The sequence below is a fragment of the Piliocolobus tephrosceles genome, chromosome 17 (genome assembly GCF_002776525.5).
Source record: "Piliocolobus tephrosceles isolate RC106 chromosome 17, ASM277652v3, whole genome shotgun sequence".
In the NCBI taxonomy this organism is placed as follows: domain Eukaryota; kingdom Metazoa; phylum Chordata; class Mammalia; order Primates; family Cercopithecidae; genus Piliocolobus; species Piliocolobus tephrosceles.
In genome coordinates, this window is record NC_045450.1 from 59,654,485 (window position 1) to 59,682,195 (window position 27,711).

At 45.5% G+C, this 27,711-nt stretch overlaps 1 protein-coding gene across 2 annotated transcripts in view; it reads right to left on the reverse strand.

Moving 5' to 3' along the window:
• Positions 1-9,241, reverse strand: part of WDR59 (WD repeat domain 59) — a 116,126-nt gene extending 106,885 nt beyond the window's left edge. For both annotated transcript variants that reach the window (XM_023202440.1, XM_023202439.2), the window contains exon 1: positions 9,059-9,241. In XM_023202440.1, the coding sequence (XP_023058208.1) occupies positions 9,059-9,112 (54 nt within the window). In that variant the 5' untranslated portion in view covers positions 9,113-9,241. The remainder of the gene's footprint in view (positions 1-9,058) is intronic.
• Positions 9,242-27,711: the final 18,470 nt, after the last annotated feature.

Here is a 27,711-nt window from a genome sequence, read left to right on the forward strand (position 1 = left end):
TACGTGAAAAATCAGTACAATATAAGAACAAGAGTTTAATGTGGGCAAGAAATTCTGTTTTGTTTACTGCTTTATTTATGGTGCCTAACATACAGTAGACTCTGAATAAACATCTGATGAGAAGATAAGAAATGTAAAGTCAGATAATATCAAGTGTTAGTGAGGATACAGACCAACGGGAACTCTTCAAGCATTGCTGCTGGGAGTATAAAATTTCAACCACTTTGGAAAACAACTTTACATTTTTTGATAAGGCTAAAGAATATACACATCCTGGCTGGGCGCGGTGGCTCAGGCCTGTAATCCTAGCACTTAGGGAGGCTGAGGTGGAGGGATTGCATGAGCTTAGGAGTTTGTGACTAGCCTGGACGACATGGCAAAACCCCATCTCTACTAAAATCTCATCTCTACCAACAATACAAAAAATTAGCCAGGCATGGTGGCACATGCCTGTAGTCCCAGCTACTTGGGAGGCTGAGGCAGAAGAATTGCTTAAACCTGAGAACGGAGGTCGCAGTGAGCTGAGATCAGGCCACTGCACTCCAGCTGCGGCAACACAGCAAAACTCTGTCTCAAAAAAAAAAAAAAAAGAGTATACACATCTCATCATCCAGCAATTGTACTCCTATATAAATACCATGTTCATAGAATCATCACCTATGATTTAAAATAGAAAATAACCCAAATGTTTAATAAGAGGGACAAATCAGTTGTGGCACATTCATACAATGGAATACTACTTTACACTACTTTTTGTTTTTGTTGTTTTTTACGGAGACAGAGTCTCGATCTGTCGCCCAGGCTGGAGTGCAGTAGCACGATCTCGGCTCACTGCAACCTCTGCCTCCCTGGTGCGAGCGATTCTCCTGCCTCAGCCTCCCGAGCAGCTGGGATTACAGGCGTAAGCCACCGCGCGGGCCTTGATTTCTAATATTCCCCAATAAAAGGAACCAAGGCTCCTTAGAGAAATGGCTTTTAGGACTGGGGCAGGAAATATATAAGATCAAAGTTGAGCATCATACAATGCCAGAAAGTAAAAACTAAACAAAACGACAATGATGAAGGTGTCAAAGGAACACAAGAGCCAACTGAAAAAGCTCCCAATGGTAAAAGCTGGAACAATTTCAGTAACAAAATTAAGTTATACTGGATTATAATACGAAGTATAAAATAAATTTCTGTAAGTTCATACTGATATAAACAAATGACTGAATAAGTAAATAAATAAGAGAGATTAACTCCCCACTCTTCAAGTATGGGCTACATTTGGAGACTGTCTTCCAAAGACAGAAAAAGGGCAAAAAGAGTCTGTTTACAGTAGAGAAACCTGACCAACACTACCTCGGCCAGGTGCTCAAGATAACACCAGCAGTGACATGTCATATTTATAACCCCTGACATGGTGTGGTAAGACTGGGCACTTTATCTCCAGGATCTTCATCCCAAAATCTATAATCTTGACTTACTCATGGGAAAACATCAGACAAACCCCAACTGAGGAACATTCTACAAAACACCTGACTGGTACTCCTTAAAACTGTCAAAGTCATCGAAAACAAGGAAAGCCAGGTGCAATGACTCACACCTGTAATCCCAGCACTTTGGGAGGCCTAGGGAGGTGGATCACCTGAGGTCAGGGGTTCGAGACCAGCCTGCCCAACATGGCGAAACCCAGTCTCTACTAAAATTACAAAAAATTAGCCGGGTGTGACGGCACGCACCTGTAATCCCAGCTACTCAGGAGGCTGAGGCAGGAGAATCACTTGAACCCAGGAGGCAGAGGTTGCGGTGAGCCGAGATGGAGCCACTGCACTCCAGCCTGGGCGACAAGAGTGAAACTCTATCTCAAAAAAAAAAAAAAAAACTGTAGACACCTAAATACTTTTTCCTAATTCCTGCTAGAATTCTTGGTTGACATAATCATAATTTTTTTTTTTTTTTTTGGAGACAGTCTCTCTCTGTCACCTAGGCTGGAGTGCAGTGGCACAATCTCAGCTTACTGCAACCCCTGCTTCCTGGGTTCAAGCGACTCTCTTGCCTCAGCCCCCCAAGCAACTGGGACTACAGGTGACCACCACCACACCCAGCAAATTTTTTGTATTTTTAGTAGAGACACAGTTTCACCATGTTGGCCAGGCTGGTCTTGAACTCCTGATCTCAGGTGATCCACTGGCCTCGGCCTCTCAAAGTGCTGGGGTTACAGGTGTGAGCCACCATGAACAGCTGACGTCATTGGTTTTTAAAATTCATTCATTCAACAAATATTTGTTGAGCACCTGTTCCATCCTAAGTACTATTCTAGGCAGCAGGGACACAGGAGCCAGAAATACAAGGTCTCCATCCTCCCACAGCTTACACTGTGGTAGAAGAAAAGTGAAATAAATAGGAGCAATGTGATACAAGAAATAATCTGAGAAGCATGCAAAGACCAGGACACAAAATAGTCCAAAATAAGGAATTTATATTTTATTCCCAGTGCAATAGAATGCCACTGAAGGATCTTCTTTGAGGAGGATATGAAAATGTATGTTTAAAAAATTGGCCTTGATACTTGTCTACTTATAGCAGCTTTCTTTAGTCACTAAAAACTGGAAAAAAACTAAATGCCCATAAACAGGTGAATGAATACACAAATTGCAGTCTATCTATACACTGGAACACTACTCAGCAAGGAGAAGGAATGGACTAACTGATAGGTTCAACAACAAGAATGACTCTCAAAAGCACTAGGCTAAGCAAAAGAAGCCAGGTCGGGTGGTGGCTCATGCCTGTAATCCCAAAACTTTGAGAGGCCAAGGTGGGAGGGCTGTGTGAGGTCAGGAGTTCAAGACCAGCCTGGGCATCAAGAGCCAGAGCCCACCCCCATAAAAATTTTCTAAAAATTAGCCAGCCTGGCCAGGCACAGTGGCTCACGTCTGTAATCCCAGCACTTTGGGAGGCTAAAGTGGGTGGATCACAAGGTCAGGAGTTCAAGACCAGCCTGGAAAAGTCAGTGAAACCCCGTCTCTACTAAAAATACAAACATAAGCCGGGCATGGTGGTGGGCACCTGTAATCCCAGCTACTTGGGAGGCTGAGGCAGAGAATCACTTGAACCCAGGAGGCAGAGGCTGCAGTGAGCCAAGATCATGCCACTGTACTCCAGCCTGGCGACAGAGCGAGACTCCATCTCAAAAAAAAAAAAAAAGAGCTAGGCCTGGTGGCACATGCCTGTCATCCCAGTTATTCAGGAGGCTGAGATGGGAGGACACTTGAGCCCAAGAGCTAGAGGCTGCACTGAACAAGGACTGTGCAACTGCACTCCAGCCTGGGCAACTGAGGAAGATTCCTTCCCTTCAAAAAACAAAACAAAACAAAAAGGAGAGCCAGATTCAAAAGGCTACACATCATATCACATGATTCCATTTGTTACAGAAATTCCATCAGCAGCTGCCAGAGATAAGGGGGGGAGACTGAGTACACAGAGGCACCAAGGAACTCTCTGGAGTGATGGAAACATTCTACATCATGATTACGGCGGTGGTTACATGACTACATCCATTTATCAAAACCCAACAGCCTCTACAATTATACCTGCATAAACCTGGATTTTAAAAAAAAAAAGTCACTCTGGCTATACAGAAGATAAAATGGAAGAGGGAAACGCTAGCGTGCAGGAACAGTTTTCTCCAAGTATGTTCAGCTGCTTTGGACATACAGAGATCGATTTTCTCGCAGATCCTGAAGTGGAGACACGAAGTAGGCAGCTGCCGTGCGTCTGCGGTTCTTCTCTTCAACACAGGAGCCATCCACCGCAGCGCTTTTGCATATATCATTAGGTTAGCCTTGTAACTGCACGTTCCAGCATCTTACCTTTCCTTGAGAGTGAAAACTAATCTCCACACTTCTCAGTACTCCGAACTGTACTTTCCAATATCGTAGTCACTAGCCACAGCGACTATTTAAATGGCAATTAAAATGTCATAAAATTGAAAATACATCTGTCACACACTAGCCCCATTTCCATCATCACTAGAAGTTCTACAAAACAGTATTGCTCTGGAAGATTACCTCTTAGTTGTGTATTTGTGTGTGTGTGCGTGTTTTTTTTTTGGAGACAGAGTCTTGCTCTTGTCACCCAGGCTGGAGTGCAGTGGCACGATCTCGGCTCACTGCAACCTCCACCTCCCAGCTTCAAGCGATTCTTCTGCCTCAGCCTCCTGAGTAGCTGGGATTACAGGCATGCACCACCACGCCCGGTTAATTTTTTTTCTATTTTTAGTAGAAACAGGCCTTCACCATGATAGCCAGGCTGGTCTCGACTCCTGACCTCAGGTGATCTGCCTGCCTTGGCCTCCCAAAATGGTGGGATTACAGGCATGAGCCACCACGCCCGGCCTAAGTTTTCTTATGGTGTTAACACTCATTGATGCCAGGAACCACTTCACAGTAGTTGCCAAGCAGCACAGGCTCTTCATTATTAATTAGTGACAGGAATATCCCAAAACATTGTTTTATAAAGTAAATGGCACTTTTATAATCTATAAAAAACACTTTCGCCGGGCGCGGTGGCTCAAGCCTGTAATCCCAGCACTTTGGGAGGCCGAGACGGGCGGATCACGAGGTCAGGAGATCGAGACCATCCTGTCTAACCCGGTGAAACCCCGTCTCTACTAAAAAATACAAAAAACTAGCCGGGCGAGGTGGCGGGCGCCTGTAGTCCCAGCTACTTGGGAGGCTGAGGCAGGAGAATGGCGTAAACCCGAGATGCGGAGCTTGCAGTGAGCTGAGATCTGGCCACTGCACCCAACCCGGGACAAAAAAGGGAACCCCTTCTTTCATCAGCAGCCGTATAAAAAAACACTTTCACACTTCAGACTGGGGTTTTCCTCTGAAAAATCTAAAAGTCTTCTTTTTTTTTTGAGACAGAGTTTCGCTCTTGTTGTCCAGGCTGGAGTGCAATGGCGCACTCTCGGCTCGCTGCAACCTCCACCTCCCAGGTTCAAGCGACTCTCCTGCCTCAGCCTCCCAAGTAGCTGGAATTACAGGCACCCGCCACCATGCCTGGCTAATTTTTGTATTTTTAGTAGAGACGGGGTTTCACCGTCTTGGCCAGGCTGGTCTCAAACTCCTGACCTCAGGTGATCCACCTGCCTTGGCCTCCCAAAGTGCTAGGATTACAGGCATGAGCCCACACCCAGCCAAAAAATCTAAAAGTTTTAATTTTTAAAAATTATTTTCAGACCAGGCGTAATGGCTCACATCTGTAATGCAGCACTTTGGGAGGCTGAGGCAGGCAGATCACTTCAGGTAAGGAGTTCGAGACCAGTTCGAGACCAGCCTGGTCAATATGGCGAAACCCCATCTCTACTAAAAATATAAAAATTAGCCAGGTGTGGTAGGGCACACCTGTAATCCCAGCTACTCAGGAGGCAGGAGAAGCACTTGAACCCAGGAGGCAGCAAGCCGAGATCACGCCACTGCACTCTAGCCTGGGCAACAGAGTGAGACTCCGTCTCAAAAATTAAAAAAATTTACATTTTTAGGCCAAGGTGGGAGGATCACTTGAGCTCAGGCGTCTGAGACCAGCCTGAGCAACACGGTAAAGCCTTTCTCTACAGAAAAACACAAAAAAAATTGCAGGGCCTGGTGGTGTGCACCTGCATTCGCAGCTACTCAGGAGACTGAGGTGGGAAGATCACTTGATACCATAAGGTTGAGGCCGGCCGGGTGCGGTGGCTCACGCCTGTAATCCCAGCACTTTGGGAGGCCGAGGCAGGTGGATCATGGGGTCAGGAGATGGAGACCATCCTGGCTGGCATGGTAAAACTCCATCTCTACTAAAAAACATGAAAAATTAGCTGGGCGGGGTGGCAGGTGCCTATAGTCCCAGTACAGTAGTGAAATCTTGGCTCACTGCAACCTCTGCCTCCCAGGTTCAAGCAATTCTCCTGCCTCAGCCTCCCAAGTAGCTGGGATTATAGGTGCGCTCCACCAGGGCCAGCTAATTTTTGTATCTTTAGTAGAGACAGAGTTTCACCATGTTGGCCAGACTGGTCTCAAACTCCTGACCTCAGGTGATCTGCCAACCTCAACCTCCCGAAGTGGTGGTATTACAGGTGTGAGCCACCACGCCTGGCCATATATGTATATTTTTTAGGCCAGGCACAGTGGCTCAGGCCTGTAATCCCAGCACTTTGGGAGGCTGCACCAGGGGAATCGCTTGAACCCAGGAGTTCAAGACCACCTGGGCAAGATACAGAGGCTCCTATTTCTATTAAAAAAAAAAAAAAAATGCAAAATGAAAGAAATTTTTATATTTTAATTAGAAACTTTAAATAAAATTATTATTTAAAAGATGTAGAGTGTTTTGAAAAGTTTATTGTTCCTATTCAGAAAGGCATTATGAAGAGTTTTAACTTTTTCTTTCTACATTAACAAAATAGTTAATAAAATGGGTTCCTGCCCCTTCCAATCATCACCAGAATCACCCACAAAACCATGCTAATTCACATAAAGAGGAAGCCTTGTAATCAGAGAAATCAGAACAAAAAAAACCAGAAACTCCCATAAGCCAGTAAAATTACCCAATTTACTTTGTTCGCTTACTATGACAACTGCTGTTGAGATTTAATTATTTGCTACAACTTCATAGCATCCTAATATATGTGTCAGCACTCTCTCTGCAGGTCTCTTCAATTACATCTCTATAAAGAGGCAGGGGTGAGACTACCTGGGTTTCTGTGAGAATTAAAGGGTTTGCAGATTAGTAGCTTCCAAATTAGCAGGCTTAGAGGCATGATACACGATTCTATTTTGTCCTAGTCCCCAGTGAAAGCAATTAATAAGAAAGGAAACAGGAATACAGTTCCTTTTCCCTAGGAGTCTGGCGCCTCCCTAGGGAGAGCAGGACTCATGGAGACTCCGTGCTGATAGTACTTGGAGATCCTTAATCCAAATGCTACTGCTCAAATTCTCAGTGGAGGCTACTGATCAGAGGGCACCACACAGCAAGCTGGTAGGTAGCTCCTCCACTCACTCATCCTCTGGCAAAAGACAGGATGGGGTATTGGAAAGAAGAAACCACACCATCCACTTGTACTAATCCAGATCTCCTTCAGTATCAATCTCCTGCGCCTGGCACAGTATATACCTGATGGGAGCTCAGTAAATCCTTGTTGAATAAATGAGTGAATAAAAGTGTGGCACACAGAAGGTATTCGATAAATATTAGTTGAATAAATGAAGAGAATGGCCAGGCACAGTGGCTCACACCTGTAATCCTATCATTTTGGGAAGCCAAGGAAGGCCGACCCGGGCAATACAGCGAGACCCTGTCTCTACAAAAAATAAGTAAATAGGCCAGGGGTAGTGGCTCACACTTGTAATCCCAGCACTTTGGGAGGCCAAGGAAGGCAGATCACTTGAGGCCAGGAGTTCAAGACCAGCCTGGCCAACATAGTGAAAGCCCGTCTTTACAAAAAACACAAAAATTAGCCAGGCATAGTGGCACGCACCTGTAATCCCAGCTACTCGGGAGGCTGAGACACAAGAATCATTCGAACCTGCGAGGCAGAGGTTGCAGTGAACCAAGATCATACCACTATACTACAGCCTCGGTCATAGAGGCTCAAAAAAAAAAAAAAAAAAAAAGGTAAATAAATTGAAAGAGAATCACTCTTTCAATTTCAAATAAATTGAAAATTGAAGAGACGCACCAAGACACTGTCCTAGGTACTGGGGAAGAGGGGATGTATATGACAGGTTCAGAGCTACCCACTATGAGTAAAGCAGGCTAATGAGCTAAACCAGGGCTCTGGGGTCAGATCCAGCATCCAAATCCCAATGGCATTGGCCACATTATAGGAAGCCTTAGCCAAGTCACTGGGATCCACTTCTGGAAAAAAGGAATAGCACCTACTTACCTTGCATGGTTATTGTATGAATCAGAAAAATGTCGATAAAGCGCCTCGAAGGAGGCCTGGCATATGGAAGACATGGCAAAGAAAAAACGATAAAACTCTCTAGTAAGTACTAACATTTCTTGACGGTTACCACGCACACTTCACTGTGCCACACATCCTAAACATATGACCACATAAAATCTTCACTCGAGCCTGTGCTCAGTGGATCACACCTGTATTCCCGACACTTTGGGAGGCTGAGGCAGGGGGGTCACTTGAGTTCAGGAGTTCCATACCAGCCTGGACAACATAGGAAGACCCCGTCTCTACAAAAAAATGAAAAATTTAGCCGGAAGAGGTGGCCTGTGCCTGCAGTCCCAGCTACTGGGGAGGCTGAGGTGGGAGGATAGTTTGAGCCTGGGAGGTCAAGGCTGAACTGAGCAGTGATTCGCGCCTCAGCACTCAAGCCTGGGTGACAGAGCGAGACCCTGTCTCAAATAAAATAAAATCGAAAAGTAAAAAAGAAAATATTTAGGCCAATCTTGTAAGTACGACGATCTCCCTTCTACAGGTGAGAAAACTAACGTGTAGGGAGTGATGACAGGGTAGGGGTTGCGGGATTCGAACTCGGGCAACACGTGCAGCGTCGCTCCTATCCACTACACGGTATTTTCCACTCTAATGGCATTAAGACCCACTTAATGGCATAGACACTGCAACAGGCACTTTGCAAACAGTGTTTCAACTAATTCACCCCAACAGGGTTAAAAGTCCACGCAGCTGAAGCTCTAAGGAGTCTCGCGACTTGCTTGAAGTCGCCAAACGCGGCTAGGGCCTGGGGAGCCGTCACCTCCTCGCTCCGCACCCTGATCATGCGAAGCCTCTCCTCAGCACTCACGGTCCGCAGTCTCTGCCTCAGTGTCCCAAGGCGGACCCCACTCCCCTACCCGCGTGGAGAGCCCCGAAACTCCGTCCGTGCCCGCCCCGATTGCCCCCGATAGCCCCCGATGGTCTTCTTCCCTCTCCCGCCCGGTCTAAGAGGTCGGGTCAGCCCGCCCACCTCCTCAGTTCGGGGCCGAGGGTCTCCCGGTAGCCCCCTGGACGGAAGCAGCCGCGTGGGGGAGGGGAAGCGGGGAGGACGCATGCCCAGACGGCTCCACTCGGCCTCCAGCTCACCTGGGAGTCACGAAACTCTACAACCACGTTCTCGCTGCTCCATCGCGCCGCCATCTCCCCCGCCCGGCCGCCGCGGCCCCAGGACGGAGCCCTCCCACCCCGCAGTTCCCAGTATCCCGGGACCGTGCGCCCCACACAGCCGGAGAATCAGCCCCGACACGCCGCGTACCCCGGTTGCTCCTGAACGCAAGCCATTGGTTGACCCAAGAACAGGCTCCGCCCCTTCTTCCTGGATCCTCCAATTGCTGCACCTCGCCTGCCACAAACAGGCACGCCCTCGCTCACTTCCGTCACTCGGTTTGAGTCACCAAAGCTCCTCGAGGTTGCGGGCACTCCCCCTACCGCGAGCTCTGCCGGGAGTTGTAGTCCAAGCTCGAGCAAGCGTGGGTGACCCGGGAAGGGCTCGCAGGTTTGGGTTTGGGTGAGGTGAGGTTCCTGTTGTCCTCACTAGCTCCTCTCTGGAGTCCCCAGCATTCGTTCAGACCCAGTCTACAAATCAAAATCAACGTTCGGGGCGGGTGCGGTGTCTCACGCCTGTAATCCCAGCACTTTGGGAGGCCTAGGTCAGGAGTTCAAGACCAGCCTAATCAACATGGTGAAACCACGTCCCTACTAAAAATACAAAAATTATAGCCGGGCGCGGTGGCAGTCACCTGTAACCCCAGCTACTCGGGAGGCTGAGGCAGGAGAATCACTTGAACTCGGAGGGCGGAAGTTGCAGTAAGCCGAGATCACGCCACTGCACCCCAGCCTGGGCGACAGAGTGAGACTTGTCTCAAAAAAAAAAAAAAAAAATTAGCCGGGTGCGGTGGCGGGCGCCTGTAATCCCAGCTACTTGGGAGGCTGGGACAGGAGAATAGCTTGAACCAGGGAGGCGGAGATTGCAGTGAGCCGAGATCGCACCATTGTACTCCAGCCTGGGTGACAACAGCGAGACTCCGTCTAGGGGGAAAAAAAATCAACGTTCGTGCAAACAGAATATACCTCTTCTCCTTATGCCTATCCCGATTCCCATGGAGATATTTTAAAGTGTGAATGTGCAATTTACTGTTTCATACAATACAGCAGCGCCTCCCATAACAATGAAGGTAGATTTAATTGTGAGAATCCAGCTGCTTTCTTGATCCAATGCTCTACCTCTGAGCTATACCCCCTCCAACAATCCAGCTCTTTTTTTTTTTTTTTTTTTTTTTTTTTTCCTTTTCTTTTTTTTGAGACGTAGTCTCGCTTAGTCGCCCAGGCTGGAGTCCAGTGGCCCAGTCTCCGCTCACTGTAAGCTCCGCCTCCCAGGTTCACGCCATTCTCCTGCCTCAGCCTCCCGAGTAGCTGGGACTACAGGTGGCCGGCACTACGCCTGGCTAATTTGTTTGTATTTTTAGTAGAGACGGAGTTTCACCGTGTGAGCCAGGATGGTCTGGATCTCCTGACCTCGTGATCCGCCCGCCTCGGCCTCCCAAAGTGCTGGGATTACAGGCGTGAGCCACTGCGCCGGGCCACTGTTTTCTAATAAGCCTAATATTAAAACAGATTTGCCAGAATTTTTTGTTTTGTTTTGGAAAATAAGGTTCTTTTTCATTTTAAAAGGTATTCACGTGAATTAATGCTTAAATGAAATAATGAATAAATATATTTTTTAAATTCTGTGTACTACATATAAAAGTTTTTGGGGGCCGGACGCAGTGGCTCATGCCTGTAATCCCAGCACTTTGGGAGGCTGAGGTGGACGGATGGCTTGAGCACAGAAGGAGGCTGCAGTAAGCTAGGATGGCCTTACTGTACTCCAGGCTGGACGACAGACCAAGACCTTGTCAAAAAAAAGTTTTTTGGGGTTTTCAGTAATTTTTAACAGCAGAGTAAAGGGATTCCGAGATCAAAAAGTTTGAGAACCACTGTACTAACATGGTGGGTGATGATTAAGCTTCCTCTTCAGCCCCACGCTCGTAAATGTTGATTTAACTGGTTTAGTCTCAGTTTCCCTACAGAAGGGAAAAATGGTTTACCTCTTTCGGTTGTTATAAGGAACTAAGCACAGGGCCTGGGATGTAGAAAATGCTCAACTGTGAACTATTAATTCAGTTCTAGAAGCCAGGAAATCAATAAAAATAAAATAAAACTGTTGCTGTTGTTAATATTATCACTATTTGTATGTGCAAGTCACTGTATGAATAGAGATAAGAAAGTGTGGTCTCTTCCCTCCTAGAGTATTGGGTGTAAAGGGGAAGACAGACTTGAATTAGGGTGACTAACTTGTTGCGTGGACCTTTTCCATGTTTTATTTTTATTTTTTTGGAAACAGGGTTTCATTCTGTCACCAAGGCTGGAGTGCAGTGGTGCGAGCATAGCTCACCACAGCCTCCAACTCCTGGGCCCAAGCAATCCTCCTGCCTCAGCCTCCCAAGTAACTGGGACTACAGGCATGTGTTACTATGCCCAGCTATTTTTTTTTTTTTTTTTTTTTTTTTTTACTTTTTGTAGAGATGGTCTTGCTATGTTGCCCAGGGTGGTTTCAAACTAGTGACTTCAAGCAAATGACCCTCCAGCCTCAGCCTCTGGAGTAGCTGGGACTATAGGCGTGAGCCACCATGCCTGATCCCTTTTCATATTTTAGCATTGCATCACCAAAACATCTTGCATCCCAGGAAACCTGTAATTTCCAGGCAAACTGGGACAATTGGTTACTCTACAATAGGAATGTGCTTGGCAGAATGACTTGTATATTATAATAGACTTGCAGGCAATACGGCAGGAGAGAAGAGCCTGAATGGGCAACCTGAAATGGCATCTTGAAATCCTGAAGAATATGACATCTGAGCTTTTCTTTTTCTTTGTGTTATATTTGTTTATTTGTTTGTTTTGAGATGGAGTCTTCCTCTATCGCCCAGGCTGGAGTGCAGTGGCGCTATCTCGGCTCACTGCAAGCTCTGCTTCCCAGGTTCATGCCATTCTCCTGCCTCAGCCTCCCGGATAGCTGGGACTACTGGTGCCCGCCACCGCAACCAGCTAATTTTTTGTATTTTTAGTAGAGATGGGGTTTCACCGTGTTAGCCAGGATGGTCTCAATCTCCTGACCTCGTGATCCACCCACCTCGGCCTCCCAAAGTGCTGGGATTACAGGCCTGAGCCACCATGTCTGGCGCGACATCTGAGCTTTTCAGTATAATGTTAAGATATTGATATGGTACATTATGAAAAACAAAAACAAAAACAAAACAAAAAAACACCTCAACATTAAGAGTGTGAACAAAGGGTGGACATATTCGCTCACACCTGCTATTTGAGAGAATCGTTTAAATCCAGGAGTTCAAGACCAGCCTGGACTACATGGCAAGACCCATCTCTAAAAAAAAAAAAATTTAAATTAGCCAGCCGTGGTGGCATGCATCTGTAGTCCAACTACATGGGAGGCTGAGGTGAGAGAACTGCTTGAGTCTGGGAAGTTGAGGCTGCAGTGAGCTACTATCGCGCCACTGTGCTCCAGCCTGGGTGACAGAACAAAACCCTGTCTCTAAAAAAAATTTAAAATTAAAATAAAGTCTTTTTATTCCTGACTAGCTACCTCATCCATTATCTTCATGTTTCTGGAATTTGTGATACAAAGAACAACGTATTGCCAATCTGTAGCTTATGTTATTTTGATGTACATTCTTAGTAAAGACCTTAGGAGCTGCCCCTTCTTTTTCTTTAGAAACCCACGTTAAGCCAGGTGCAGTGGCTCACGCCTGTAATCCCAGCACTTTGGGAGGCGGAGGCAGGCAGATCACTTGAGGTCAGGAGTTCGAGACCAGCCTGGCCAATATGGTGAAACCCTGTCTCTACTAAAAGCACAAAAATTAGCAGGGCATGCTAGCACGTGCCTGTAATCCCAGCTACTTGGGAGGCTGAGGCAGGAGAATTGGTTGAACCCACGAGGCAGAGGTTTCAGTGAGCCGAGATCGCGCCATTGCACTTCAGCCTGGGTGCAAAGTGAGACTCCGTCTCCAAAAAAACAGCCAAAAAAAAAAAAAAGAAACCGACTGGAATTGTGGCTAACTGGAGTGTGTATTCAGGGCAACTTGAATCTATGCTCCTACATTGTTTTCTCAAGCTTGGCCCAAATACACTCTCTGCTTATATTCATTTTGCCTCAGCTTCCCCCTTTTAGGTCAACACTAGGATGTAGTAGGTGCACAATAAAAACCTGCTGAATAATGATGACACGATTGTATATTTAGAAAACCCCATCGTCTCAGTCCAAAATTTCCTTAAGCTGACAAGCAACTTCACCAAAGTCCCAGGATAAAATCAATGTGCAAAACTCACAAGCATTTCTATACACCAATAACAGACAAACAGAGAGCCCAATCGTGAGTGAACTCCCATTATAATTGCTTCAAAGAGAGTAAAATACCTAGGAATCCAACTTACAAGGGATATGAAGGACCTCTTCAAGGAGAACTACAAACCACTGCTCAGCGAAATAAAAGAGGACACAAACAGATGGAAGAACATTCCATGCTCATGGAGAGGAAGAATCAATATCATGAAAATGGCCACACTTCCCAAGGTAATTTACAGATTCAATGCCATCCCCATCAAGCTACCAATGACTTTCTTCACAGAATTGGAAAAAACTACTTTAAAGTTCATATGGAACCCAAAAAGAGCCCGCTTTGCCAAGACAATCCTAAGCCAAAAGAACAAAGCTGGAGGCATCACGCTACCTGACTTCAAACTATGCTACAAAGCTACAGTAACCAAAACAGCATGGTACTGGTACCAAAACAGAGATATAGACTAGTGGAACAGATTAGAGCCCTCAGAAATAATACCACACATCTACAACCATCTGATCTTTGACAAACCTGACAAAAACAAGAAATGGGGAAAGGATTCCCTATTTAATAAATGGTGCTGGGAAAACTGGCTGGCCATATGTAGAAAGCTGAAACTGGATCCCTTCCTTACACCTTATACAAAAATCAATTCAAGATGGATTAAAGACTTAAATGTTAGACCTAAAACCATAAAGACCCTAGAAGAAAACCTAGGCAATACCATTCAGGCCATAGGTATGGGCAAGGACTTTATAACTAAAACACCAAAAGCAATGGCAACAAAAGCCAAAATTGACAAATGGGATGTAATTAAACTAAAGAGCTACTGCACAGCAAAAGAAACTACCATCAGAGTGAACAGGCAACCTACAGAATGGGAGAAAATTTTTACAATCTACCCATGTGACAAAGGGCTGATATCCAGAATCTACAAAAAAGCTTTAACAAATTTACAAGAAAAAATCAAACAACCCCACCAAAAAGTGGGCGAAGGATACGAACAGACACTTCTCAAAAGAAGACATTTATGCAGCCAGCAGACACATGAAAAAATGTTCATCATCACTTGCCATCAGAGAAATGCAAATCAAAACCACAATGAGATACCATCTCACACCAGTTAGAATGGTGATCATTAAAAAGTCAGGAAACAACAGGTGCTGGAGAGGATATGGATAAATAGCTTTTACACTATTGGTGGGACTGTAAACTGGTTCAACTATTGTGGGAGACAGTGTGGCGATTCCTCAAGGATCTAGAACTAGAAATACCATTTGACCCAGCCATCCCGTTACTGGGCATATACCCAAAGGATTATAAATCATGCTGCTATAAAGACACATGCACACGTATGTTTATTGTGGCACTATTCACAATAGCAAAGACTTGGAACCAACCCAAATGTCCATCAATGATAGACTGGATTAAGAAAATGTGGCACATATACACCATGGAATACTATGCAGCCATAAAAAAGGATGAGTTTATGTCCTTTATAGGGACATGGATGAAGCTGGAAACCATCATTCTGAGCAAACTATCACAAGGACAGAAAACTACATACCACTTGTTCTCACTCATAGAGGGGAATTGAACAATGAGAACACATGGACACAGACAGGGTGGGGAACATCACACACTAGGGCCTGCCAGGGGGTGGGGAGAGCAGGGAGGGATAGCATTAGGATATATACCTAATGTAAATAACGAGTTAATGGGTGCAGCACACCAACATGGCACGTGTATACACAGGTAACAAACCTGCACGTTGTGCACACGTACCCTAGAACTTAAAGTAAAATAATAAATAAATAAATAAATATCTGTTGAATAACTGACTAACAGGCCAGGTACTGTGGTTTACACCTGTAATCCCAGAACTTTTGGAAGTCAAGTAGGGAGGATTGTTTGAGGCCAGAAGTTCAAGGCCAGCCTGGGCAAAATGGTGGAATCTGGTTGTTTTTTTTTTTTTTTTTGAGACGGAGTCTCGCTCTGTCGCCCGGGCTGGAGTGCAGTGGCCGGATCTCAGCTCACTGCAAGCTCCGCCTCCAGGGTTTACGCCATTCTCCTGCCTCAGCCTCCCGAGTAGCTGGGACTACAGGCACCGGTCACCTCGCCCGGCTAGATTTTTGTATTTTTTAGTAGAGATGGGGTTTCACCGTGTTAGCCAGGATGGTCTCAATCTCCTGACCTCGTGATCCACCTGTCTCGGCCTCCCAAAGTGCTGGGATTACAGGCTTGAGCCACCGTGCCCGGCCCTTTTTTTTTTTTAATAAAACATAAAAAAGAAACAAAGAAGAAGAACAACTGGAAAAGTTGAAAAGGGCTGACTAAGAAAAGCCCTGCTGGCCAGGTGCCATGGCTCACACCTGTAATCCCAGCACTTTGAGAGCCCCAGGCTGGCTGATGTCTTGAGATCAAGAGTTCGAGATCAGCCTGGCCAACACAGTGAAACCCCATCTCTACTAAAAATACAAAAATAGCCGGGTGTGGTGGCAGGTGCCCTGTAATCCCAACTACTTGGGAGGCTGAGGCAGAAGAATCTTGTGAACCTGGGACACAGAGGTTGCAGTGAGCCAAGATCAAGCCACTGCACTCCAGCCTGGGCAACAGAGCAAGACTTTGTCTCAAAAAGAAAAAAAAACAAAATATATATATATATACACAAAAATTAGCCCCGCATGGTGGCGAGCACCTGTAATCCCAGCTACTCGGGAGGCTGAGGCAGGAGAATCACTTGAACCCAGGAGGTGGAGTTTGCAGTGAGCAGATATAGGGTCACTGCACTCCAGCCTGGGCAACAGAGCGAGACTCTGTCTCAAAAAAAAAAAGAGTCCTGCTTAGGCATTTGAGTTTTACTTTGGACATAGATACAGATAGAGACATAGCTCTTCTAAAGCTCTCTGTCTATGTATACATAGCTTGGTAATTTGCTTCCCACCAAAATGAGTGGGATCTAAGATCATCGTGCCTGAGCATTTCTGCAACCCTCCCCCACTCCCACCTCTTTAGTTCATATTTATCTAGTTCTCAAAATCTGCCTGTCATGGTTCATAGGCAAAGATAGTACTTTGGTTTTCAAGTCCGTGGTGCACTCTGTTCTTCCAATTTTTTTTTTCTTTTCTTAAGTAGGAAAAAGGCCCAGCATAATTTTGGGGAGAGGGAACAGGAGAACCTTTCCAGTCGCCCCCTCGGGTCCTGCTTTGGAGTCTCCCACCCATATGTCATGACACTGTCATGAAATAGTGGGGACTCGGCCAGGTGCAGTGGCTCACGCTTGTAATCCCAGCACTTTGGGAGGCCAAGGCGGGTGGATTACCTGAGGTCAGGAGTTTGAGACCAGCCTGGCCAACATGGAGAAACCCCATCTCGAGTAAAAACACAAAAATAGCTGGGTGTGGTGGCAGGTGCCCTGTAATCCCAACTACTCGGGAGGCTGAGGCAGGAGAATCACTTGAACCCAGGAGGCAGAGGTTGCAGTGAGCCAAGATCGAGCCATGGCACTCCAGCCTGGGTGACGGAGTGAGACTCTGTCTCAAAAAAAAAAAAGAAAAAAAAAGAAAACAAGAAAGTGGGGACTCTGGGGAGCAACATCCACAGCTCTCTGGCTGCTTCTCCATTGCTATTCACCCCTGAGATCCCCATGTAAATGTTCTTTCCATGTTGACAAAAAAAACAAACAAAATCAAAATCAAATATTTTTTTTTTTTTTTTTTTTTTTCCCTGAGACGGAGTCTTGCTCTGCCGCCCAGGCTGGAGTGCAATGGCCGGTTCTCAGCTCACTGCAAGCTCCACCTCCCGAGTTTACGCCATTCTCCTGCCTCAGCCTCCCAAGTAGCTGGGACTACAGGCGCCCGCCTCATCGCCCGGCTAGTTTTTTGTATTTTTTAGTAGAGACAGGGTTTCATCGTATTAGCCAGGATGGTCTCAATCTCCTGACCTCGTGATCCGCCCGTCTCGGCCTCCCAAAGTGCTGGGATTACAGGCTTGAGCCACCGCGCCCGGCCAAAATCAAATTTTTTGTATGTGTTTTGGAGACTGAATTTCAGGCTGGAGTGCAGTGGCAATGGTGCCATCTCGGTTTACTGCAGCCTCAACTTCCCAGGCTTAAGCAATCCTCCCTCATCTTAACTCAAACATTTCTTTCTACTGATTTCAAGTCTTTAGACACAGTTGAACTCTTTCAACCAATTGCCAATCAGAAAATCTTAGAATCCACCTATGACCTGTAACCACTCCCTTCAAGATATCTTGTCTCTTTAGGCTGAACCAATGTATACCTTCCATGTGTTGGCTTACGATTTTACCTACAATTCCTGTCTCCCTAAAATGTGCAAAACCAATGTATACCCTGACCACTTTGGGCACACTTTCTCAGGACCTCTTGAGACTGTCCCCCAGGCCATGGTCACTCATGTGGCATGCGTATGGGCTCAGAATAAACCTCTTTAAATATTTTACAGAGCAGCACTTCGGGAGGCCAAGGTGAGTGGATCTTGAGCTCAATAGTTTGAGACCAGCCTGGGCAACATGGCCAAACCCAATCTCTATAAAAAATACAAAAATTAGCCAGGTGTGGTGGTATGCACTTGTGGTTCCAGCTACTTGAGAGGCTGAGGCAGGAGAATCGCTGGAACCCGGGAGGCAGAGGTTGCAATGAGCCAAGATGGTGCTGCTGCACTCCAGCCTGGGTGACAGAGCGACACCTTGTCTCAAGAAAAAAAAGTTAAGATGGGGTTTCACTACATTGCCCAGGCTGATCTCTAACTCTTAGGCTCAAGCGATCCTCCTGCCCCCTTGGCCTCCCAAAGTACTGGGATTGCGGGTGTGAGCCACCACGCCTGACCTCTTAATCTGTCTTAAATCCAGGAAAGTCCCAGCTGCATTCTCTATAGATGCAAAATTTCCCCCACAACAGAATGCTTTGAAGAGCCATTTCAAAATATGTCCAAGAAATATATTTTGGGGTAAAATACTTTTATTTTCTTCAGGGTCTACTATCTGTTATACAATGCTATACCAGAGTCAGATTGGAATTTTTTTTTTTTTTTTTGAGACAGAGTCTCGCTCTGTCGCCCAGGCTGGAGTGCAGTGGCCAGATCTCAGCTCACTGCAAGCTCTGCCTCCCGGGTTTACGCCATTCTCCTGCCTCAGCCTCCTGAGTAGCTGGGACTACAGTCGCCCGCCACCTCACCTGGCTAGTTTTTTGTATTTTTTAGTAGAGACGGGGTTTCACTGGGTTAGCCAGGATGGTCTCGATCTCCTGACCTCGTGATCCACCCGTCTCGGCCTCCCAAAGTGCTGGGATTACAGGCTTGAGCCACCGCGCCTGGCCAGAATTTGGTATTTTATTGCCACAAAGCGTCTGTTCTGTCAGTCTTATGATCCTATTTTAACCTTAATGCTGGTCAGTTGTGCCTAAACTCCAAAAGGTAGGGGGTATAATGACCTTCTTTCTCATGATGGCCAGGTTTCTCTGGGGTCCCCTTGGCCCGGGGGAGTGGCCAGGGTGGTCCATTCTGTCAGTTGGGGGACTTGGGATTTTGCGTCTGAATCAGAGGCTGGGGACCACTGAGGGTCCTTTGTCAAGTAGATCCCACTTTGCTGGCCAGGCCACAGGGGATTTATCATGAAACTGTGTTTATTCAGTACACTTGCTAGCCAAGTCGCAGGAAAGCAGGGTACAGAGCAAACCCAGAAATCCAGGGCCTGGGCTGGGCTCTTATCAGCAATGAGCCATGCAATTTGAACATGATCCTTTATCTTTCTATTCTTCTGTTTGCTCTTCTGCAGAATTTGGAGCTAGCTGACTACTCAGTTCGTTTACATCTGGGAACCTTGGACCCCTGCCCTGAGCCCCAGTAATAATTTCCCTGTCTTCATCAATCAACAAATATTTATGAACATGGTCCCGTGCTCAGCCTGCCGGCCATGTGTATTTGGTTACTCATTATCTTGATTTCTCTAAGCTGTCTCTTTTCAAGCAAAACAATAAAATTTAAAGAGCTCGGAGAGGTGCTAGGAGGAAGTTTCTCACTGAAAGGCATTTGTCCACCCCCAAGGGGGATGCTGGGGGTGCTGGGGACGCCCTCCAAAGCTGTGGGAAACACTCGCCTTCCTCTGGCTCGGAGAGACTGGGAGGTGGATGGAGTTCCCCATTACTTCTCCGGAGGAGGCCCTAACAAGCCATTTCCCCTATTTTCTGAACAGTGCAAGTCCCAGACTTTCTATAATAGAATAGATATGCACTCGCATTTGCAAAGGTCTTTGGCAGCAACAATTTTATCAGCTCTTCCCCCGACTGTTGTGGTGAGTGGATCAGTGGTTTATTGTGAGTAAGTACAAAACAAGATAACAGGACATTTTCTTTTCTTTCTTTCTTTCTTTTTTTTCTTTGAGACAGTCTCGCTTTGTTGCCCAGGCTGGAGTGCAGTAGCACGATCTCAGTTTGCTGCAACCACCGCCTCCCGCGTTCAAGCGATTCTCCTGCCTCAGCCTCCCAAGTAGCTGGGATTACAGGCACCTGACACCATGCCTGGCTAATTTTTGTATTTTTACTGGAGACAGGGTTTCACCATGTTGGTCAGGCTGGTCTTGAACTCCTGTCCTCAAGCAATCCACCAGTTGTTAAGTCGATCTAGTCTTTTTCACCCCTTTGGAAAGTATACAGAGAAAACAAAATTGTCATTTGAAGAATTCCTCAGCTGGGTGCAGTGGCTCACATCTGTAATCCCAACATTTTCAGAGGCTGAGATGGGAAGATTGCTTGAGCCCAAGAGTTCAAGACCAATTTGGGCAACATGGCAAAACCCTGTCTCTAAAAAAATACGAAACTTAGCCAGGCATGGTGGCACGCACCTGTGGTCCCAGCTACTCAGGAGGGTGACGTGGGAGGTTCCCTTGAGCCTGGGAGGCAGAGGTTGCAATGAGCCCAGATTGTACCATTGCGCTTCAGCCTGGGTGACAGAGTGAGACCCTGTCTCAAGAAAAAAAAAAAAATTCCTTGATGAGCATGTTCATCGTAAAACTTAAGAGCCCAGCTCTGCTCTTACTAGCCGTGTGACCATTAATGTGCATGTGGTATGTTTTATCTATCATCTATCAAAATTTTTTTTCCTTTTATTTATTTTATTTTTGAGATCATGGCTTTCTGCAGCCTCAATCTCCCTGGGCTCAGGTGATCTTCCCACCTCAGCCCCCCAAGTAGCTTGGACCACAGGCATGCGCCAAAACACCTAGCTAATTGCTGTATTGTTTATAGAACAGGGTCTTGCTGTTGCCCAAGCTGGTCTTAAACTCTTAGGCTCAAGCAATCTGCCTGCCTCGGCCTCCCAAAGCGCTGGGAGCCCATTCCAATTGGTGCTAATGACAGTACCAATGATGCTGGTGCTAGACAGTTTATAATGATACCGAAAAAGGCTTTCCAGCTCCCCATGCCCTTGGGATGTGGTCCACACTCCTTGCCTACTCCTGAGGACCACATTCATCTTTGGCTCTTGCCCCTCGTATTGCAGCACTATAGCCTCTTTCAGTTCCTTGAGTATACCATGTTCTCTCAGATCTGGGCTATTCCCTTTGCCTGGAACAGTATTCTCCTCTTGAAACACAGTTTTTTTCCCCCGCCCTGCCTCCTTGCCTGGCTAATCTCCAACTCACGTTTCAGGCATCGGCTTGGAATGGTCTCTTCCTGTCTCTTGCCTTTCTTTCAGCACCATGCTCTTTCTCTCTCATACCACTTAGTCATTCATTCATTCATTAGTTCAACAATATTTACTGAGTGCCTACTACAAGTCAGGCACCATTCTAGGCTTACCTATCATACTGTATTGTCATTGCCTGCTTCGGTACTTTTTTTTTTTTTAAAGACAGAGTTTCACTCTGTTGCCCAGGCAGGAGTGCAGTGGTTTGACCTCGGCTCACTGCAACCTCTGCCTCTCTGGTTCAAGCGATTCTCCTGCCTTTGCCTCTCGAGTAGCTGAGATTACATGCGTGCACCACCACGCCCGGCTAATTTGTGTATTTTTAGTAGAGAGGGGGTTTCACCATGTTGGCCAGGCTGGTCTCGAACTCCTGACCTCAAGTGATCCACCTGCCTCAGCCTCCCTAAATGCTGGGATTACAGGCTTTAGTCACTGCACCCCACCAATACTTATTGATCTATATGGTATGGTAGTGTAATTCAGATGCCATAAAATTCACCCTTTTAAGTGTATAATTCAGCGGTTCTTAGTATATCTACAAGTCTGTGCAAGCATCACCATTACCCAATTCCCAAACATTTTTATCACTTCAAAAAGAAATTCATTCAATAGGGCGGAGCAAGATGGCCGAATAGGAACAGCTTCAGTCTCCATCTCCCAGCGCGAGCGACACAGAAGACCGGCGATTTCTGCATTTTCAACTGAGGTACTGGGGTCATCTCACTCGGGAGTGCCGGACAATCGGTGCTGGTCAGCTGCTGCAGCCCGACCAGCGAGAGCTGAAGCAGGGCGAGGCATCGCCTCACCTGGGAAGCGCGAGGGGGAAGGGAGTCCCTTTTCCTAGCCAGGGGAACTGAGACACACAACACCTGGAAAATCGGGTAACTCCCACCCCAATACTGCGCTGTAACACCGGCACACCGGAGATTGTATCCCACACCTGGCCGGGAGGGTCCCACGCCCACGGAGCCTCTCTCCTTGCTAACACAGCAGTCTGCGGCAATCTAACCGCAAGGCAGCAGCGAGGCTGGGGGAGGGGCGCCCGCCATCGCTGAGGCTTAAGTAGGCAAATAAAGCCGCTGGGAAGCTGGAACTGGGTGGAGCTCACAGCAGCTCAAGGAAACCTGCCTGTCTTTGTAGACTGCGCCTCTGGGGACAGGGCTCAGCTAAAGGAGTAGAAGCCTGTGAAACGCGAACGACTCTGTCTGACAGCTTTGAAGAGAGCAGTGGATCTCCCAACACGGAGGTTGAGATCTGAGAAGGGGCAGTCTGCCTGCTCAAGTGGGTCACTGACCCCTGAGTAGCCTAACTGGGAGACATCCCCCACTAGGGGCAGTCTGACACCCCACACCTCACAGGGTGGAGTACACCCCTGAGAGGAAGCTTCCAAAGCAAGAATCAGACAGGTGCACTCGCTGTTCAGCAATATTCTATCTTCTGCAACCTCTGCTGCTGATACCCAGGCAAACAGTGTCTGGAGTGGACCTCAAGCAATCTCCAACAGACCTATAGCTGAGGGTCCTGACAGTCAGAAGGAAACCTATCAAACAGGAAGGACACCTATATCAAAACCCCATCAGTACGTCACCATCATCAAAGACCAGTGACAGATAAAACCACAAAGATGGGGAAAAAGCAGGGCAGAAAAGCTGGAAATTCAAAAAATAAGAGCGCATCTCCTCCTGCAAAGGAGCACAGCCCATCGCCAGCAACAGATCAAAGCTGGTCAGAGAATGATTTTGATGAAGTGAGAGAAGAAGGCTTCAGTCCATCAAACCTCTCAGAGCTAAAGGAGGAATTACGTACCCAGCGCAAAGAAACTAAAAATCTTGAAAAAAAAGTGGAAGAATTGACAGCTAGACTAATTAATGCAGAGAAGGTCATAAACGAAATGACAGAGGTGAAAACCATGACACGAGAAATACGTGACAAATGCACAAGCTTCAGTAACCGACTCGATCAACTGGAAGAAAGAGTATCAGCGATTGAGGATCAAATGAATGAAATGAAGCGAGAAGAGAAACCAAAAGAAAAAAGAAGAAAAAGAAATGAACAAAGCCTGCAAGAAGTATGGGATTATGTCAAAAGACCAAATCTACGTCTGATTGGGGTGCCTGAAAGTGAGGGGGAAAATGGAACCAAATTGGAAAACACTCTACAGGATATCATCCAGGAGAACTTCCCCAACCTAGCAGGGCAGGCCAACATTCAAATTCAGGAAATACAGAGAACGCCACAAAGATACTCCTCCAGAAGAGCAACTCCAAGACACATAATTGCCAGATTCACCAAAGTTGAAATGAAGGAAAAAATCTTAAGGGCAGCCAGAGAGAAAGGTCGGGTTACCCACAAAGGGAAGCCCATCAGACTGACAGCAGATCTCTCGGCAGAAACTCTACAAGCCAGAAGAGAGTGGGGGCCAATATTCAACGTTCTTAAAGAAAAGAATTTTAAACCCAGAATTTCATATCCAGCCAAACTAAGTTTCATAAGTGAAGGAGAAATAAAATTCTTTACAGATAAGCAAATGCTTAGAGATTTTGTCACCACCAGGCCTGCCTTACAAGAGACCCTGAAGGAAGCCCTAAACATGGAAAGGAACAACCGGTACCAGCCACTGCAAAAACATGCCAAAATGTAAAGACCATCGAGGCTAAGAAGAAACTGCATCAACTAATGAGCAAAATAACCAGTTAATATCATAATGGCAGGATCAAGATCACACATAACAATATTAACCTTAAATGTAAATGGACTAAATGCTCCAATTAAAAGACACAGACTGGCAACCTGGATAAAGAGTCAAGACCCATCAATCTGCTGTCTTCAGGAGACCCATCTCACATGCAGAGACATACATAGGCTCAAAATAAAAGGATGGAGGAAGATCTACCAAGCAAATGGAGAACAAAAAAAAGCAGGGGTTGCAATCCTAGTCTCTGATAAAACAGACTTTAAACCATCAAAGATCAAAAGAGACAAAGAAGGCCATTACATAATGGTAAAGGGATCAATCCAACAGGAAGAGCTAACTATCCTAAATATATATGCACCTAATACAGGAGCACCCAGATTCATAAAGCAAGTCCTTAGAGACTTACAAAGAGACTTAGACTCCCATACAATAATAATGGGAGACTTCAACACTCCACTGTCAACATTAGACAGATCAACGAGACAGAAAGTTAACAAGGATATCCAGGAATTGAACTCATCTCTGCACCAAGCGGACCTAATAGACATCTATAGAACTCTCCACCCCAAGTCAACAGAATATACATTCTTCTCAGCACCACATCACACTTATTCCAAAATTGACCACATAATTGGAAGTAAAGCACTCCTCAGCAAATGTAAAAGAACAAAAATTATAACAAACTGTCTCTCTGACCACAGTGCAATCAAACTAGAACTCAGGACTAAGAAATTCAATCAAAACCGCTCAACTACATGGAAACTGAACAACCTGCTCCTGAATGACTACTGGGTACATAACGAAATGAAAGCAGAAATAAAGATGTTCTTTGAAACCAATGAGAACAAAGATACAACATACCAGAATCTCTGGGACACATTTAAAGCAGTATGTAGAGGGAAATTTATAGCACTAAGTGCCCACAAGAGAAAGCAGGAAAGATCTAAAATTGACACTCTAACATCACAATTAAAAGAACTAGAGAGGCAAGAGCAAACACATTCAAAAGCTAGCAGAAAGCAAGAAATAACTAAGATCAGAGCAGAACTGAAGGAGATAGAGACACAAAAAACCCTCCAAAAAATCAATGAATCCAGGAGTTGGTTTTTTGAAAAGATCAACAAAATTGACAGACCGCTAGCAAGATTAATAAAGAAGAAAAGAGAGAGGAATCAAATAGACGCAATAAAAAATGATAAAGGGGATATCACCACCGACCCCACAGAAATACAAACTACCATCAGAGAATACTATAAACACCTCTACGCAAATCAACTAGAAAATCTAGAAGAAATGGATAATTTCCTGGACACGTACACTCTTCCAAGACTAAACCAGGAAGAAGTTGAATCCCTGAATAGACCAATAGCAGCCTCTGAAATTGAGGCAACAATTAATAGCCTGCCCACCAAAAAAAGCCCAGGACCAGATGGATTCACAGCTGAATTCTACCAGAGGTACAAGGAGGAGCTGGTACCATTCCTTCTGAAACTATTCCAATCAATAGAAAAAGAGGGAATCCTCCCTAACTCATTTTATGAGGCCAGCATCATCCTGATACCAAAGCCTGGCAGAGACACAACAAAAAAAGAGAATTTTAGACCAATCTCCCTGATGAACATCGATGCAAAAATCCTCAATAAAATACTGGCAAACCGGATTCAGCAGCACATCAAAAAGCTTATCCACCATGATCAAGTGGGCTTCATCCCTGGGATGCAAGGCTGGTTCAACATTCGCAAATCAATCAACGTAATCCAGCATATCAAGAGAACCAAAGACAAGAACCACATGATTATCTCAATAGATGCAGAAAAGGCTTTTGACAAAATTCAACAGCCCTTCATGCTAAAAACGCTCAACAAATTCGGTATTGATGGAACGTACCTCAAAATAATAAGAGCTATTTATGACAAACCCACAGCTAATATCATACTGAATGGGCAAAAACTGGAAAAGTTCCCTTTGAAAACTGGCACAAGACAGGGATGCCCTCTCTCACCACTCCTATTCAACATAGTGTTGGAAGTTCTGGCTAGGGCAATCAGGCAAGAGAAAGAAATCAAGGGTATTCAGTTAGGAAAAGAGGAAGTCAAATTGTCCCTGTTTGCAGATGACATGATTGTGTATTTAGAAAACCCCATCGTCTCAGCCCAAAATCTTCTTAAGCTGATAAGCAACTTCAGCAAAGTGTCAGGATACAAAATTAATGTGCAAAAATCACAAGCATTCTTATACACCAGTAACAGACAAGCAGAGAGCCAAATCAGGAATGAACTTCCATTCACAATTGCTTCAAAGAGAATAAAATACCTAGGAATCCAACTTACAAGGGATGTAAAGGACCTCTTCAAGGAGAACTACAAACCACTGCTCAGTGAAATCAAAGAGTAAACAAACAAATGGAAGAACATACCATGCTCATGGATAGGAAGAATCAATATCGTGAAAATGGCTATACTGCCCAAGGTTATTTATAGATTCAATGCCATCCCCATCAAGCTACCAATGAGTTTCTTCACTGAATTGGAAAAAACTGCTTTAAAGTTCATATGGAACCAAAAAAGAGCCCGTATTGCCAAGACAATCCTAAGTCAAAAGGACAAAGCCGGAGGCGTCACGCTAGCTGACTTCAAACTATACTACAAGGCTACAGTAACCAAAACAGCATGGTACTGGTACCAAAACAGAGATATAGACCAATGGAACAGAACGGAGCCTTCAGAAATAATGCCACACATCTACAACCATCTGATCTTTGACAAACCTGACAAAAACAAGAAATGGGGAAAGGATTCCCTATTTAATAAATGGTGCTGGGAAAATTGGCTAGCCATAAGTAGAAAGCTGAAACTGGATCCTTTCCTTACTCCTTATACGAAGATTAATTCAAGATGGATTAGAGACTTAAATGTTAGACCTAATACCATAAAAACCCTAGAAGAAAATCTAGGTAGTACCATTCAGGACATAGGCATGGGCAAGGACTTCATGTCTAAAACACCAAAAGCAACGGCAGCAAAAGCCAAAATTGACAAATGGGATCTCATTAAACTAAAGAGCTTCTGCACAGCAAAAGAAACTACCATCAGAGTGAACAGGCAACCTACAGAATGGGAGAAAATTTTTGCAATCTACTCATCTGACAAAGGGCTCATTTCCAGAATCTACAAAGAACTCAAACAAATATACAAGAAAAAAACAAACAACCCCATCCAAAAGTGGGGAAAGGATATGAACAGACATTTCTCAAAAGAAGACATTCATACAGCCAACAGACACATGAAAAAATGCTCATCATCACTGGCCATCAGAGAAATGCAAATCAAAACCACAATGAGATACCATCTCACACCAGTTAGAATGGCAATCATTAAAAAATCAGGAAACAATAGGTGTTGGAGAGGATGTGGAGAAATAGGAACACTTTTACACTGTTGGTGGGATTGTAAACTACTTCAACCATTATGGAAAACAGTATGGCGATTCCTCAAGGATCTAGAACTAGATGTACCATATGACCCAGCCATCCCACTACTGGGTATATACCCAAAGGATTATAAATTATGCTACTACAAAGACACATGCACACGTATGTTTATTGCGGCACTATTCACAATAGCAAAGACTTGGAATCAACCCAAATGTCCCTCAGTGACAGACTGGATTAAGAAAATGTGGCACATATACACCATGGAATACTATGCAGCCATGAAAAAGGATGAGTTTGCGTCCTTTGTAGAGACATGGATGCAGCTGGAAACCATCATTCTTAGCAAATTATCACAAGAAGAGAAAACCAAACACCGCATGTTCTCACTCATAGGTGGGAACTGAACAATGAGCTCACCTGGACTCGGGAAGGGGAACATCACACACTGGGGCTATCATGGGGAGGGGGGAGGGGGGAGGGGGGAGGGATTGCATTGGGGAGTTATACCTGAT